The 17,629-nt window shown below is 44.2% G+C and overlaps 1 protein-coding gene across 4 annotated transcripts in view; it reads left to right on the top strand.

The window, feature by feature from the left end:
• The window catches only part of LOC135905462 (adenylate cyclase type 5-like), a 291,632-nt gene that overhangs the window by 260,373 nt on the left and 13,630 nt on the right, over nt 1-17,629 (top strand). For all 4 annotated transcript variants that reach the window (XM_070531894.1, XM_065436412.2, XM_065436414.2 and 1 more), the window contains 5 exons: nt 1,702-1,856; nt 6,685-6,928; nt 7,506-7,652; nt 10,001-10,205; nt 14,078-14,202. In XM_070531894.1, the coding sequence (XP_070387995.1) occupies nt 1,702-1,856; nt 6,685-6,928; nt 7,506-7,652; nt 10,001-10,205; nt 14,078-14,202 (876 nt within the window). The remainder of the gene's footprint in view (nt 1-1,701; nt 1,857-6,684; nt 6,929-7,505; nt 7,653-10,000; nt 10,206-14,077; nt 14,203-17,629) is intronic.

The following is a 17,629-nucleotide window of genomic DNA, read 5'->3' as shown; positions in this document are numbered from 1 at the left end:
TGCTGACCGCAGAGAAATCGATGCCACGAGGGTTAAAAAGATGCTGCTGTTCTTTTTTTTCTTGTTTGTTTGTTTGTTTGTTTGTTTGTTTGTTTGTTTGTTTGTTAAATGTCTTTAAAGAGAGGTTGGTGCCTATGTGCGGCGCCGGCTACTCTTCTCTTGCATGATAGCTATCTTCGGTAAGTTATCAACAGTCACCAAACTGGACTAATAAACACATGAACGAACATTCACGTACTAAGTCTCAGTACCGCAACATAAATAAATGTTCGCGCCCAACAGAAGAGTTCAAATAGCATAAATACTCACAAAACCGAAATGTTCACAGGAAATACATGAGTTCACACAACATAAATGTTCACAAAAAGAAGATGTTCACACAGAAGGTGTTGGGCACTTGAATGCCGCACTCTAAATGCAACAAATAAAGATGATACATGAGCACGAAGCTGCTGTTCTTATCGGGAAGCCAAGAGCCGCGGGAATGTCCGTAACGACGGAGATCATAACAGGCGAAGGAGGTTGCGAGTATTTGAGGCATCGCTTGGAACAAGTTGAGGCGTCTGTCTGCTTCGACATGCCTTCGATATGTTGATACGATCTCGACCGCGTGAGGTGGGTCTTCACCGCAGGAATCAGGAAACGACGACGAAGACTGGCATCGCGATGATTAAAAAAAAAAAGTTGAAAAGAATGTATTCACTTTAGTGGTACATGGCTGTGACTCTATCCGAGTCCGAGCAGTTCTGCCTAACAGAGGGGCCAGGACTGCCTTAAATAACCCCTCGTGGTCGTCGATGTCTTCTTGTAAAACGGGGAGCTTGTGGAAGTGTCAGTGCCTTTGTCAAGTCGTGAAGTCGACGAGCTCTTCCCCTTCGTGTCTTCTCCTTTGGGTCCTCCCCTCTGTGTCTACTCAGGGCGTACAGGGGTGACGCTTTTACGGGGAAGAGGGAAATTATATGCCCGCTTGAATGTTTCCCGCACTCGAGAGGTCGAAGCCCAGGCTGAACCTAATAGCCTTTTCTGGGACGCGGCAAATCATCTCGTCACTGGAAAGCACGCCTGAATGTTTCCCACGCTTCAGAGGTCGATAATAACAATGTCTGCTTCACTTTGCACTGGGTTGCGGCGGCATGGGACAGAATTTCGGCTGATCTGATAATGCGATCTTTCTGAAATTGAAACATCTCGACAGTGTTGCATATTTTTCCGCAGTCGAATTCAGTTGTTGTTGTTGTTGTTGTTGTTGTTTCTTTGTCCTGACTCCAAATTTCGGGAGTCGTTCTAGATTCGAATAAGTACGGTATTTCGTATTGACGGCGTCATCTGGAGTCAAAACATTAGAGTGAAACGGGTAACGGAATAAAGTTTGTTGGTACATTGTATCCGAGCTGATGTTGCCAGGTCGCTGCCGTTGTTTGAATTCCGTAAACGTATTAGTGACCATGCGTGCGCATCTATTTTGTTGCGCCTAGCAATACAGGGACGAGATAGGACCGCAGCTGTTGGTGGCTTGTATGAATCAGCTTTAAGATGCAGTGCGCCAATATGTTAATGAATTTCTGTAAAAAGTAGTTACCACGCCTCGAATCAAGCCTGGTTAACCGTACTCTTTTGCCCTTCTATATTTCAAAAGAAGGTTTCGGAAGCCCTTGATAGCTTTTGGCCTCATTTCAAATTATTTTTTTTTCTTTTTTGCAGTACCTCATGCTCTGTATGGCTCTGGTGCTCCTAGCCTGCGCAGCTGTACTCGTGCTGACGACAGTCGAGAAGCTGGTGCTCCTGCTCATCTTCAGCTTGCCTTTCTGCGCACTGAGCTTCACGTGGGACAACAGCCTGTGGAACTTCGTTCCTGGGTACGAAATCGTTTATGCGCGTCCATCGGAGTCATGCAAGACATTTTCTGGGCACGTATGAGGCTTCGTAGCGCGCATTTAGAGCCTTTACTCCTGCGTAGCATGCCTGTATTATACATGTAGCATACTTGTGAGCCTTCAGTGAAAATTGTGGAGGTTAACAACCGCCTGTCATGCTTTAATTCTTCAAGGCGAAATAGGGGAAAGCTGTAAAGAAAATAAAAAAAAGGAAGTGTGACGCGCGCACCAAATAACAAAATAGAACAAAACATACGCGTATAGACGACCGATTTCAAGACTTGGTGTCATATTGCACCGCTTGGTGCAGTGCCAGAGCTACCTCGGAGCATGACGCGCACTTTTAGGCACGCGTTGTGACGTACGCTTGAGACATTCTTTGCCACAACCCTTGAAGCTGTGAAGTAGGAAGTCTCTCTCCGGAGACAGGGCTGGCGCAGCCCTTACCAATTCTGCAAACTGGGCGTGGGGCCCATGGCACATGAAGATTCGGCCTGTGAGGTTCCCATAGTCCGCTGCCCCCGTGTCTGCAGCGGATGCTCTCCATCTGCTGTGACTGTGTCCACAGGAGAAAATGTGCTTAGAGGCACTGGAATAAGAACGGGCCAGCCTACAGGCTACGCAAGGTTAATTATGAACCATAAGTTCCACAGGGCAGGTTATTCAGCTTCTTCTCAAAGAAAGCTTGCACGCATTTGTTTAACCATAACGTACCGTATTTATATGGCAAACCGCGCGGCAAAAAGAAAAAGGAAGAAGAAGAAGAAGAAAAGAAAAAGAAGAAAAAAGAGGAAGTACTACTAACGCAGTCCAAATCCTTGCATGCGTTGCACGCTTCGAACATTAAGTACTGCGCTGCTGTAGTTTATATGGCAAACGATTGGTGAACTCAACGTTGAGACGAATGCGATGAAAGCACAGTGTCATTTTGTTTTTCGTGCGCAAGAATCTTTGTACATAGACCTACACACGCATTACCGGCTCGCACCTAATTTTCGTCGGGGAAATCCTTTACCTCCTTTATCGATCGTCGTTCGTTGACGCTCGATAAATGCGCTCGCTTTCGCCCCTATTGGCCTTCAGACCTATCTCGCGCCGACTGTACATACGTATAGACGGAAGAGCAACTCCATGCTCAATAGCATGCACATCTTGTATTCACTCGTACACCATGGAGCTGGAATCGGGCCACACGCCCGGCTGTAAAAGTTGGATAATTGGTCATCTATAGTCGACAAGTGGGCTCGATGATGTTCGCGCGTAGCGAAGATGCCAAGTCGGCGTATTGTAAGAGAAATAGAGAGAGGGAAAAAAATAAAAAGACCTAATGCCTCTTTCTCACTTTTGTTCCGCAAGAAACGCCGATTAACGTGAACCGGTTCCGACTATATAATATCAGAAATTATCGACCTCAAGCTGCTTTTTGTTTCTTCTTGTTTTTAAGAAGTGTGTCATTCGCATTTTGTGGGCTTGCATTTTCTCGCCAAATCCTTCAAAACATTTACGCTATCACAAAGGTGCGCCTGTATTGAAGTTGACTCATTAATTAGCAGTCCTGCAACCAGCAGTTCTGGGGGAAATCGTCGTAAGCTTAACCCTTCCCCCCGTGCAGGATAGCCAACCGGAACTACCTCTGGTTAACCTCCCTGCCTTTCTATGCGTCCTTCTCTCTCTCTCTCTCTCTCTCGTGAAGAAACGGTTTTGTTCGGCTGCGTCAAATGCGCTGCAGCAAAGGACGATTTGTGCGCACGCCGGTGCAACTGCATTCGCGACTTATTGGGTGCGCCCATCGTGCTGACGGGCCGTCCCATAGAAGGTAATCACTTTGAAGGTAGCAGGGCGGCAAGACACCCGTACATACAGTTCGATCGTTTCACGCTGCCGTTCTGTTCACGCTCTGTTGCGCGCTCCCGCTTTGTTGTCGACCGCTACCACGTCCCTTTTCACGCATGCGCATCTTTGAAACGAGGGGCTGGTTTTCCCGCAAGTGTAAAAGGTAAAAAATAGATTTAAATGGAGAAAGAGAGATAGAGGGAAGCTGTGTTACATTTGGAGCATAATTTAAGATATAACGCCAGTTGCGTTTTAGGCTTGATAATTCAAAGAAAATCTTCTCTTATGTCGGGGTAATTACAACCGCGCTTTGGCGGATGCGCTACAATGCACGTACATAAGCTGACGATTCGAATGAAGCCATGGGCCCTATAACGTAAAACTATTACAATCTGTTTTTACACCAATCTCCTGACATCAAATTTACGTAATCATCGACGCAAGCATCGGGCGACGTAACCCGCAGCGTTGTTTAGAAAGCCTAATGAAACGCGCTTCTCGTTTATGGAATGTCACTTTCTTTTACTTTCAAAGCGAATAGCATTGCCTACATTGAGCAGTCTCTTTCTTATCTAATTGGCTGAGCATAGGCGAGGAGCACGCTCAAGTGGAAAGCGTTCCAATGGGGCCGAGCCAGCACAGCGAAATTAGATAACCGGATGAGGAGGGTGGTGCCGGCGTCTGCGATTGGTCCTCTTCCCCTTGCTTAGCACGTGGTGTCTGGTCGAAAATTGCGGCTGCGTGCAACGGAAGGTTAAAAATGCCGCTAAAATGGATCCTCAGCAAGGTAGAGTTGGCGGAGCGATGTTGTATGCGTGTCGAAAGGTCTCGATAACGTTTTACTGCCACGCAAAATGTTTTTATTATACGCAAATAAATCAATGGCTCCCCGTCAGCTCCAAGTAGCCAGTGCGCGCGGTGATCGGCGGGCAGCCATCTTCTATTCCTTTCAGAACGATCCGGCTATGCAGAAATGTTTCAGTTTTGTTCGCCATATTAATGTGTCTTCAATGCGTTCATGTCGCTTTGACGTGGTGACTTTTTGCGGTTTTGTAACGTCGCTTGACAGACAGTTAAGTGGGCGCAGCCCGAAAACGTTTGGCCAATAGCAATTGGTCAAACGACGCCTTTTTCGCTAATCGGGAAAAAGGCGTCTAAGGAGAAATTATTACTTTTCTTTCGTTCGTTCTAATCATCCATAATCGATGTGACGCACCTATGTATACAGGTATTATTATTATTATTATTATTATTATTATTATTATTATTATTATTATTATTATTATACAAACATTGGGGCTGTCCGTTTCCCTCACGTAGAAGCCCGTGTATTGACAGCAGACGGGAATTCTGTAAAGTTTACAACTTGGCCGTGAAAAATAAGTTTACGACTTGACCGTGACAAGTAAATGAAACTCGGCGTAGTGATAGAGTCACCTTAGCTGCCAATTTCAGTATGTTTTGTCCGAGATACCTATATTAGATTGAGAGCTACAAAGCATTCGCGAGAAACTAGAGAGTTTTTTTCGTGTCGACACGACGCGTAGACGGACGGACATCGACCACCGCCGGAGGGTAGCTATATACACAACCTCGCTGTAAAAACGGCGGCGAAAGCGCTCGATATGCAACGCGGCCGGTTTCCTGTGGACCACACGATGGCCACTACGGCTTCACTGTCCTCTATGGGTCGGTACAGGCGGTTTCCACTCCAGCAACCTTTTCTTTAATATGCCCCTAGGTCCAGCCATGGTTCAGCGCGCTACGTGGCAAGAACGTGCGCCGCTCTGCCGCCGCCAAAGAAGGCCAATGAGTGCGTCCGTCCGAATGTGGTCCGTAAAACGAATAAAGAACGGCCCGATGTGTTGCAAAGTTTGCGCGTTCATCCTGTCTGCTCCATAAAATTGCACAAATGATGTTTCGGCTGATGGAGGTATGTTAGCATTAAATCACAGGGAAGTGGTAGCCCGTGCAGATCTGGATACTACTTTTGATTATAATCTTTACGTCTCGTTACAAGGCCCCAATCATGTACTTTCTTAGTCGGGCCCCTTATTCATTTCAAACGGGAAAGGAAAAGTGAAACCAAACTAACGCGCTGGAACCCGCGTTGGCGTGCCAACCGAAGTCAATTCAAGTCAATCCTTGGTTTGTAATAGGGGATAATGGCGGCTAACGGCGCATGTTTTTGGTTGACTTCAACTATTCTAGTACACTTCAACCGGTGCCTAGAACTAGAGCATACTCTACTATAACTAGCATATTCTAGTACACTCTAACTAGAACTTATAGTAGCGCCAAATGAATTTTGGTTATGTTATGAGCCGACACGACCAACTTCCCGCGCATGCACAGCGCAGTTATCAAAAGCGCATTGTGCCATGGTTCGCCTTGCTATACATTGGGCGGTAAATAACGGTATGTATCATTGTTCTGCCCTCTACACTAAAGTGTTTTGATCCTCAACCATTACTGATTCATTTTTGCGCACTGCTGTCTGTTAGCTGAAATACAGCTGGTTCCGTACTCGTTCGCCAACCTACAACAACGTAAATTTATATTGGTCCCTAACGTGGACGACAAAGTTCGAATCTGGATTGGTCCGCGAGTTGGGGGCTTGCCGAGGTCTCCCTGTTTCGGGGCTGCATAAGATCGGCTGTTAGCCGTTTGCGGACGGAGCGTCCCTCGGCCCGCTCCGGTTTCGGCGGCCCCACGCACGGAGCGCCCTGTTTCCAGCTTTAGGGCCCCTGCTGCCCCTTGGGTGCCCTGGAGATCCTGCCCTGCCTGCTTTATTATAATCTCAGGTGCTCGCCTGCGGCCTCCGTTTGCCAATATTGTGTTTATTTTCGCATGCTAATGACTCGTTATTTAGTATTTACGCAAGTTCTCCCTTGCCACCAGCCGCTCAGCTATTTAAGGACACTTACAAAAGCTCCTTCGTTAATCTTACCCGGAAACTTTTTTTTTTTTCTCCTAGCGCCACTAATGTGCTTTACCTGAAGACCGTGGTGGTGCTCGTGCTGTGCCTCTACATAGCAGTCCTGGTGATCCATGGCTTCCAAACCGAGGCCACATCTCGCCTTGACTTTTTATGGAAGCTTCAAGCGATGGAAGAGAAGGAAGACATGGAAGACCTGCAGGCGTACAATCGAAAGTTACTGGGAAATATCTTGCCTGCACATGTCGCCGAGTACTTCCTCTCATCTGATCACAGGCACGAGGTATGCCTCTATGACTGCTTTTGTGAGTGCTTTGCGTGAAATGGTTGAGTGGCTAAAGCTGTCACCTTGTTTACAAAGGTATGTTAAGAGGTAGTTACATTTTGCAAACACGTCATACAATTTGTTTTTCTGATTACGAGATTGTCAAAAGCAACTCCTGGCATGCATATTCTAATGCGGAGAAAGGGTGAAGAGGTTAACATATTTCAGGTATTGCTGGTATTTCTGAGTAGTCAAGTTTGTTTTAGATTTATTTATGAGATTTTATGTAGTACAGTTTTTTTCCTGCAATCTATCAAGCGGTGCAATTCTTCAACACATAGTGTTTCTGAAGCTGATCACATTGTAACTGCACTGGAATGCTACTTTTATTAATCACTGTGTCATCATGTTGCTGACCTGACATTGTTTGTTACTCATGATTTTTATGTTTGAACCACTTGTAATCTTGTTGACACTTGTTAACACTGTTTTTGACACTGTTATCTTCTTAACAACTGTTGATACTAAAGAAGTGCCACATAACAAACAGCAGAAGTAGACTTACAGTTGCTGCTGTTTAACTTACTGGTTCCAGGACCTATATCACGAGCAGCGTGACAGTGTTGGCATCATGTTTGCATCCATTCCAAACTTCAGTGAATTCTATATGGAATTAGAAGCCAACAATGAAGGTGTGGAATGCCTGCGCTTGCTAAATGAAATCATTGCGGACTTTGATGAGGTAAGCAATGGAAAATTTATTAGCCTAAAATTGTTTTTCCTGCAGGAGTATTGTGCTTTTTCATTTTCTTTTTGAATGTGCACTAGATTTTCAAGCTTAACTCTTTCTCTACCATGAGGAAAATGGGGGCTGTTTGTAGGTCACAGTAGATTTTTTTTTTTTCCGAAGGAACTATTACACTCAATATTTTATGCAGTGAAAAGAAAGAAAACAGAATAAGTAGGCTTTCCATGCGTGGAAGTTTTATTAACGAATTCTATGCAGTAACACAAAATTTTAATTGCTAAAAACAGTATCATCGGGCAAAATTTAAGAAAACTTGTTAATAGATGCTTGTACCTAAAAACAAAAGAATGCTATAAGATAGTGAACTGTACAAAATATTTTGCTGCCCACTAGCTACTATCTCTAAAGAACTAGATATTGTCTTTAACAGTGCTCCCGGGACAAAAAAAAAAATAACTAGAAGCCCCGTAGTTGGGCATACCATGTGGCAGAGCAGTTCCTTAATGTAAAACATGGGGGAATGTTGCAAGTCTTACATAAGTTGTCATATTTTGCTGAGCTTTACTGACACTGCATTAATTGAAATTCCGGTATGCATTTCAGCTGTCTGGTGCTGGATGGCTTGAGAGGGTGCAAAAACCCAAACTTGCAGTGCACTCACTGTCATTGCTCTCCACATTAAATTCCGATGAAAAGGCAGCACCCTCTGACTCGCTGCTGCTCATGCCATCAAAACCATCATTAGCAAACTAACGATGCTCACTGGGCATACCAGTAGGAAACAAGTTAAAGTGCTGCTCACGAGGCCCCTTAGCAAATTTTGGTTATACGTTGGAAATTGTTATGTGCCCTCTAGGGAGCGTTCTGCCACATTCATTGTTCAAATTAGTTCAATAATTGCAGAAATAGAAACATTTGAAATGTCGTGAACCCATGATTTTGAGAGGTGAGCTTTTCTGCCAACATTGACACTCTCTCCGCTTGTCGAGCCTCCACAAGTGTTCCCTGCATTCTCCCATACCAGAGCAGCAGATCACGTCATGAATACATAACAGGCCGTGCTGTCTTTTTTTCTTTTCTTTCTCGTGTTTTTGCTGAGTAGTGCATGTGAGCTGTTATGTTTGTCTTGTTTTGTGCTGTGCATGATTTCATGCGCTCTGCTCAAGAACACCTGCGTTGTTGTGTGGCTGTTTCAGCTCTACGTTAAAATGGATACCTCAGTGTATGCACATTTGGAGATAGTTGTGTTTTTTGCCTTCATGACCGCACTGTGTGGTAACAAATAAATGAAACATAAGTATGTCTCTCACTATGATACAGAGTAAAACAAGGACTCACAAACATTTGGTTTGTAGTTTTTATTTCTCCATTTTAAATCATCTATTGAAGTAACAGATCAGTCAAATAACTGCTGCTGCCTTGAATAATTCTCGAAGTCGCATGTCACAGGGAGTTGCATTTTAGCAACGTGAATTACATAGGCATATTTGTGCGTCTGACCTTGACTTTCTGCCTGGAAGCTGGGCTCTCTCTAGAAGAAGGGCGCACATTTAGTTTGAAATTCCAGCTGTTACTGCGGCACACAGCAATGTAATACTTTGTAGACACAATTGTCAAACTGCATTGTGTGCCCTGGTTTTGTCCTTTTAAAATGGAAAAACACCCTGGTGAGGGGGCCCTTACAGATATTTTTTGGGTTGTGTAAATCTGGTGGTAAAGCGCATTGCATGACAGTCTCTGCTGTACAGCACAGCTAGTAGCATGTAAAGGATAGCCCAGAGTACATTGATAGATACAGTCGGGGTCATGTGGATAAGTTGAAAAGATTAGGATTGCTGAAGAAAATGTAATTATGCAACATGGGGCAGCCATGATTGCAGCATATTTTTCCCATTTTGATGCACATATACCTGCTCTTGCGGTAATGTCTGTCTGATGGGGAAACATCATTTGAAGAGCGTTGAAAAGTTTTCTAATCGGACTGCGACGAGTGTCACAGTGTAAAGCACATGCTACAAGTTTAGTAACCAACATTATTGTCAGGTTAATAGGACGCTAAATGTTTGTGATTTCAAATTAACCTTCTCTGTGTCAAAGAGGAATCTCGCTCGTCTAGGTGTTTTCTCCAACATATGCCAATGAGTCTCACTTGTCCAGGGATTTCTTTTCATTTTACTGAGTGCCACAGTGGAGTGGCAGTTGTTTGATAAGGTTGCCCGAAAAATTCTGTGCTCTCCTAATGTTGTATTTGTTAACAAACTCAAAATCAGGTGACGAATGCTCATTTTATTGTGCGTTGGAAGAAAATGCAATGGAAGAAAATGTTTGCAAATGTATTGCAGCTGCTGTCAGAGGAACAGTTCAGGTGCATAGAGAAAATCAAGACGACGGGCTACACGTATATGGCAGCCTCAGGCCTCACCATGACGCAAGAGGACATAGCAAACAATGTACATGTAGTGGCCATGGCAGAATATGCACTGAGGATGCAGGAGCAGCTTCACCATGTCAACGAGCATTCCTTTAACCACTTCAAGATCAGGATAGGTTCGTGGACTTCCTTCCTCCATGTTGTTTGCTAATGTCACACACAGTCACTATGGTCATTGCATGCTTCCACAACTGAAATGGTCAGAGTATTTGTGTGCTGATAATCGCTATTGGTGCATGGTATGAGTTGTATAGTGAAGCCTTGTTAATTCCACAGTTTAAATAACTATTACAAACGTAATGGGTGAGGGTGGGCGCCAATGGGCATGATGTGTATAGATATGCATGCTGTGAGATGCATATTAATTTTAAACCAATTTTGTGTACGTAAATTAATTTGACATTGGGATGAGCACTGTGTGTGCTCTGCACAGCGTTCTTGATGAGAAGATGGAAAGCACACAAATATTGTGTTTCGGTATCGTGTTCAGCAATATTATGATGTTGCCAGATCTCAATGCTGTTGAAACGATCCAAAGCAGGGCGCTATAACGTTAAACTATTCCAAACTTTTCTATTCCAATTCTGCAATCAGCCCTCCACGATTGGTCAAAAACTTTTTTGGACCACCCTCATTTCACCTGTATTACACGCGACGTCACGAAAACTGCGATAGCTCCCCATCTGATATAACGTGTACACACAAATTATGCATGATTTGACCGAACAAAAGAAAAATAGTTATTTCTGATTCGATGCATCTTCGTCATTAGCCCTCGGCTATTGGTCAAAAGTTTTCTGGCTGCACCCACTTCACCTGCCTCTCACGCGACGTCACAAAACCGCAAAAACTCATGCGTCAAATTGACGGGTACGCAATAAAAATGCATTAATATGCCGAACAAAACTGAATTTTCTTCTGAATACTAGCTGCAGGCTGCCCTGTTCCGAAAAGAATAAAAGATGGCTGCCACTGATCGCTCAGGCACTGGCTACTCGCACCTATCAGATTGCTTGGGTTTATTTGCATGTAATAAAACTTTTTGTGTGGCTGTGTAACGTTTTCGAGCACTTTCAGCACATTTATGACCTCGTACTGCTTTGCTGGAACACTTTGCTGAGGATCTGTTTTACCATTAGAATGCATCATGTAACCGCACAAACGACACCGGACGAAGAAGGAAACACACAGGACAGGCGCGGAACCTCAACTGAGATTTACTCTGGGAAAGCCCACATTTATACATGTATCATAACCACACTTGATAATCATCGGACAATCATCATTCGACATTGGCATGTAGGCGTGAGTGGCACAAATTTGCATCTAATTGAACTCTTTATCACTCAGTGACACTGAAGAGCTGCTTATGCAGCTACCGGATTGCATTTTTATACAGTAAGCTTCATACAGAAATCTGTGAAGCTTATTGTATATGAAGTTATCTATGAAGTTATCGATTTTCAGTGCAGTGGCTCGGCCCTATTGAATCCCTCTCCACTTGAGCATGCTCTTCGCCTCTTGTGAGCCAATTAGACTAGACAAGTCGCTCAATGTAGGCAATGTTATTCGTTTTTCAAGCAAACGAAAGTGACCTCCTATGAACGAAGAGAGTGTTTGATTGGTTTGTTCAGAAAACCCTGCGGGTGACCGCCCGTTGCATGCGTCAGCTGTTACGCAAATTTGACGTCAGGAGATTGGAATAAAAACATATTGGGATAGTTTTTTGTTAAAGGGCCCCAGTTTAGTAAGGAGAAACTTATGTTACAGAATCATAGCATATGAAAACAGCTTGAGGAAAGACATAAATAACTAGGATTTACATGTAGTGGCCAGATTTTAAGACGTATACTCACTGATTACGCAAAATTCACGAGCTGTCTGCACAACTAGCTGCATCAGCTAGGTAGTGCTTACACTTCATGTCCATACTAACATAAACAGGACCCAACAATGAGTGCTCGGTTCTTGCGTCACATATTGTGCCCCTGTCTAAAGTGGTGATGGTTATCGGCAGATAGCACCAATGGTACTATTGAATGTGTGCTTTTGTATTACTAATAACAGGGCTGAACTCTGTTCAGATGTTTTCTCATTAGGCTTCACTATATATTCATGTAATTATACAACTCATTTTTCTAGTTCTGGGGGATATAAATTAATGAGTTTGTACTGTATTCACACAACCTGTGCAGTGAGAACTGACATGACAGGGGAACTGTGACACTTATTAAGCAAGGACGTAGCATGATGTGTTTAGTGCACTTGCAGAAACCAAACAGTAATGGGTAACCGGTGTTGGGAAGTAGGTGGTGGGTTTAGTGCTACAAACATTGCATGTTTGTCATACTAACCATGCCCTGACATATGCAAGTATCTTCATCAAAATGTTGGCTAGTGCAACATTCTTTGTTCAGCCTCTGTTGATCACAAACGTAGCATGCGAAATTCTAATGTAGTGGTACAATCTGGGGTGTCATTAATCACATCAGTGTTATTGACAACATTCGGTGCACTAGCCCAATGGCTACGGCGGTACGCTGCTGAGCTCAAGGCCACATGTTCGATCCTGACTGCGGCAACTACATTTAGTTAAAGAACCTCAGATGGTGAGAATTAATGCAGAGTCCCCGCACTACGGCTTGCATACTAATCAGGTTCTAGTTTTAGCACATAAAACTCCAGAATTTAATTAATATTTGTATTGATATAAACTCTAGGAGTGCAGATTGTTGGGCTAGTTGGCTCGTTGCATTAATTGAGGTCATAGCGCTGGATTCGCATGAAACAAGAAAGAGTGCATGTCCTGTTGTCTTTCTTGTCCATGTGAATCCAGCGCTATAACCTCAGTTGATATTGGCTAGTCCACCAGCACCTTTCATGACAATCTAATGGGCATGTTGAGAGTTGTTTATATTAAGGCCATTTGGTTGATGTTAATGCTTTGACCCCCCAAAGCTGGTTTGTGAATGCACCATAACTGGCGGCTTTGTGTATAGTTTTGACCACTTGCGCTTTTTAAAAAAAATCTCAGTATGTGAGAAATTTTGTCTTGCCCCTCTGTCTCATTATGACCACCTTAGCCAAGAACAGTACGTATAATAACTTCACGCTCAGCTGCCATAGCCATTGAGTCACAGCCATGTGCCACTGTGCGTTGACGTGATAGTCATTGTCAGGATTGGAGCCGTAGCCTAGTGAATTCATTGCACTATATACGGAATGCTTAGTAAAGTGCAGTATACATGACTAAGCTGTTCATTTTGCTCAACTGACTTCGTATACCTGTTGGATGCTTGTTGCTCATGCTGCGAGAGAAATGAATGAGCTGCAGTTCACGCAGGTGAAATGATTGATGGGCTGTGCCGAGGGGTGCATTTTCGCAAGGACAACTTGCACCTGTGATAGCCAGCCTACATACCTATATATTCCTAGTTTTTGTACACATTTGGATTTATAGCTGCAGAGATGTTGCTGGAATAGGGGCTTATTCATGCAAGTGTGTGCGGCTGTTTTCATGTGCTCATTCATGCTGTGGTAAGGGGAAGAGTTGAGTAAGCCAATAAAAACAGGCTTATGTGGGAGTATAAACTTAAGTAAAAATAAAGAAATGTGAACTGGACATTGATAGAAAAAAGGCACTTACACACCTGTGTATGTTTAGTTCGTGCTTCCTTACATTTAGTTATGGCTTACCGACATGCCCAAACTGCCATCTTTGTCAGTATAAGCTGTCTATTTGCCAACTAATTGCTTTCCATGACTTTGCAGGTCATTACTACACAAGTTCCAGTGTTTGTGGTTGACAGCATTAGAAATTTAAACTCATTGTGCTGTTAATTTAACCATATGTTATTCATACTATGGCAACCAGTCTCATAATTAACAAATGTACGTTGAATCACGCTGATTTTCAGCTGTTTGAAGGCTGCTGTGGTGTTGCATCTCTCACATTTAATCTATATGCACATTTTAATGGTTACTGCAGGCCTGAATGTGGGACCTGTTGTTGCTGGTGTTATTGGTGCAAAGAAGCCACATTATGACATCTGGGGAAATGCTGTCAATGTTGCAAGCAGGATGGATTCTACGGGTGAAGTGGAAAAAATTCAGGTAGGGAAACTTCTATCATTCTATATTTCAGAGCAACTTTGGGGCATTGGTATTACACATATTCTTGTGGGCATCATGCCAGGTTGCTGTGAACTCAGTGATGAGTTGGAAAAGCACACATTCTTGTGTTTGCTCATTAGTGTAGTAGACAATCAGCGACATAGTATCACGTTCAACGGAGTGGTACTTATATATTCAACATACACAGCACTTATTGTGAGGGTGCATGTGTTACTAGATAAATTTTTAACTACGCATTTATTTGGGATCAGTGTTATATTATGCAGTCGAATCTAGATAATTGTAACTCGAAGGAGCCTGAAAAGTTGTTCGAATTAAAAGAAGGGCTTGTTTTTGAAGTATTCATGGACCACAGCACGATTCACAAACGGTGCGATTCGTGAAATGTTGCGGTGCGCTAGCATACATAGAGTGAGGACCACGAAACTGCCCATGCCGACCAACGCTCGCTTCTTGATAACAGCAGAAAACGAAACTTCAAGGAGTGTGCTAAGCTGGTGCTGGGCTGGCGGGGCCGGCAGCGCTGGCGCGGAGATGCGCACGCACAGAGACCTTTGAAAATGGGGGAGTTATGAAGGAGGGCGAGGGGAGCGTAGTTGCGAGGAAGGGCAGGAGGGAAGCGTATTCACTTTCCCGCCAGCTTGCTGGATGGCACTGATTACCGTATTTACACGATTGTAAGCCGACCTCTTTTTTAAAATTTGAAAATCTGAAGTGGGGGACTTACAATCGAAACCAAAACCTGGCATTGCAAAAAAAAAAGTGAGTCAACGGGATATCAGGGGAGCTACAACGTCGTTCCAATTTTATGTTTGCTTTGCGGCCCACTCGTAGCTTTCCGTTATGCTGCATGTTTGTTCATTTTTTGGAAGGGTTTTTCAACATTTTTTAGAGTTTTACAGCGCACACAGCACTCATGTGGGAGTGTCAATAGTTCATGGAAGTGCTGCTGTTGCATTTGCGGCGGCACCCCCAGAATGGCGGCTCTTGCGGGGAGTATTGATAGTTGATGGAAGAACAAACGCGGCTCGCGTGTATCTCTTTCCCTGTAGCTCTTTAGTTTCATACGTTCGATTTGACTGCCGGCCACCTGCTACTTCCGTGCTTCCTCAGTCGTCATGAGTGCTCCGAGTCCACTAAACATTCATTGGTTGTTCACAGTGACATTGACGAGGGCTGCCATCTCTTACGCTGAAGAAACAAATAACTGCGCAGCGGGCCGCAAGTTTGCTGTTTCTTAATGGGTGATGTGAGAGTGGAAACGGCAGCGAAGCAAAATTTTCACTGTGACGGCAAGCAAAGAGTTTTCCGCGGGCCGAAGTCGGGACGCTTTCCGGAGCTGAAGGCCAAGCTTGCGGCGTACATCGCAGAAATGCGTGATCGGTCCCTGCCAGTGACGTGCGACATGGTCATGAGACAAGCCTAGATCTTTGCCTTTTAAGGACTTGCTCTGCCGTGAGTACGAGTGGCTGGCGGCAGAAAGCCGCGAACTTACGCCAACCGGACATGTCAAAAGAGCTCCCTGATGGCTCTGTGTGGTTGGGTGCTTTCGGCGGGGACTTGTGTATGTATGCAGATGCGAAATTTCGCTGGACAGCGACGTGCTTCGGGACCGTAGCAGCAGTGACGATGGCAGCACTAGTGAAGAGTAGTAGTCTAGTGATCATGCCGGCTACTAATAAATTTTCATTATGGAATGCGCCCACGGGTATGCTCTTCTCTTTTTTTTTTTTTCCACACGTGATATAGGGGGGTCGACTTGCATTCGAGTCGACTTGCAATTCATGTAAATACGGTATCTGTGCCACCTACTGCTACTGAAGCAGCGGAATTGCCGAGGTCCGACTGGGCCTCCACTGCTGCTTCGCTCTGTGTGCTCGCATGTCTGCTAACAGATCAGCGCTGTGTTTACATTCCTCGTCCTGCGTTCTTAATGAGAGTCATGTCTTATCAAGATGATGAAGTCATTGCCGCTGATCATAATCATGTTGATGTGCTCCCTTATGCGGCGTGGCCGCATACAAAAGACAAGGAGAATGAGGTACTGGGTGTCGCCTTCGCATCCTTGTATCAGGGTCTGTCTTGTCTTACAGAATCGGATATGGTGCACTGTCTCCAACAACCTTTCCATGGGGATGTCATGGTTTAGACGCGTCATTCTAAAGAACAAGCGCAAACGAGACCAATCAAACCAACCAAAAAAGCACGAGCGAGAGCTGACGTGAGCAGACGATAAGGTGAAATAAGCAGTCCGGCTGAACCAGGCGCCAGTACAAATAGTGGTTGGGCGGGTCCGCATGACACCACTTTCCCATGTGCATATCACTGTAGGGGCGACTCTTATTGTTTGCTTCCACTCGCGGCTCGCTTGCCCCCATGGTAAGCCACAATAAATCGGCCTGGGGCTGATCCCTCCAGCAGCACGAGTTTTGCTGGTGGTGTGGTTGGGGCATTATGGCGCGGCGCAGAAAGGGTGCACTTTCTATTTGAAAGAGGGTGAAATTTCCACTACAGTTTTTACTTTTTTCTTGCGCATGGCATTCAGGGGTTTCTCCTAAGCTTTTCCTCTATGGCGGGATCAGAGCAATACTGGTCGGAGGCACCGCTGCACGATTTTGGCGCGCTGCTAAAAGCATTGTCAGAGTGCGGTATGTTCGAATGAACCATCACAAATGCTTGCGCTTTCAAATTACTGACCTCACAATTCAGGCAAAGCGTCCAAGCCTGGCAGTAGCAGTTAAATCGTAGAAGTGTAGAGTGGTGACCAAGGCAAGGCCTCAGAGATTACCATCTAATGTGTTATCTCTGAGGCCATACTTCATGTCTCATTGAAGTTGCCACAGGAGATAATGGCAGCACTGTTTGTGTACATTACAGCCATGGATGGAGTCTGGATAATTGAATGTAGAGTTGGCGGATGTCTGGAATATTGGTTGTCGTTACACATTTTTTCGTGCCATTGGTGATGCTGCGAAGCTGTCCAAATTACCGAGGATGTCCGGATTATCGGTGTCCAATTTATAGGTCGGCGACTGTGTATAATACTTGTAAATATAGTGATGCGTTTTTCTTTCTTTTTCTTTCAAATCCTGTGTTTGATGCTTATTATTTTAATATGTGTATTTTTCTCGACTGCAGTATTTGATGCTTGTTATTTTTTCTTATATAAGATATGCTTTTTTGTTATGGAATGCTATACAATCAAACCTACATGTAACGAACTTCACTATGATGAAATTCATACTGTAATGAACTATCTTAATTTCCAGATCAAAAGTTGCATCAAAAACCGTTTTTTTTTTTTTCACAATTTAATGAAGTAATATCGTGACATGGTTTCGAGTTAATAAATTTTTCTACCATTTCAAGTATCTACTTAGAGCCTGTATGGCTAAGTAAATCTAGC

The sequence above is a fragment of the Dermacentor albipictus genome, chromosome 1, assembly GCF_038994185.2.
Source record: "Dermacentor albipictus isolate Rhodes 1998 colony chromosome 1, USDA_Dalb.pri_finalv2, whole genome shotgun sequence".
Lineage (NCBI taxonomy): Eukaryota > Metazoa > Arthropoda > Arachnida > Ixodida > Ixodidae > Dermacentor > Dermacentor albipictus.
This window is presented reverse-complemented; position numbering and strand designations above follow the sequence as displayed.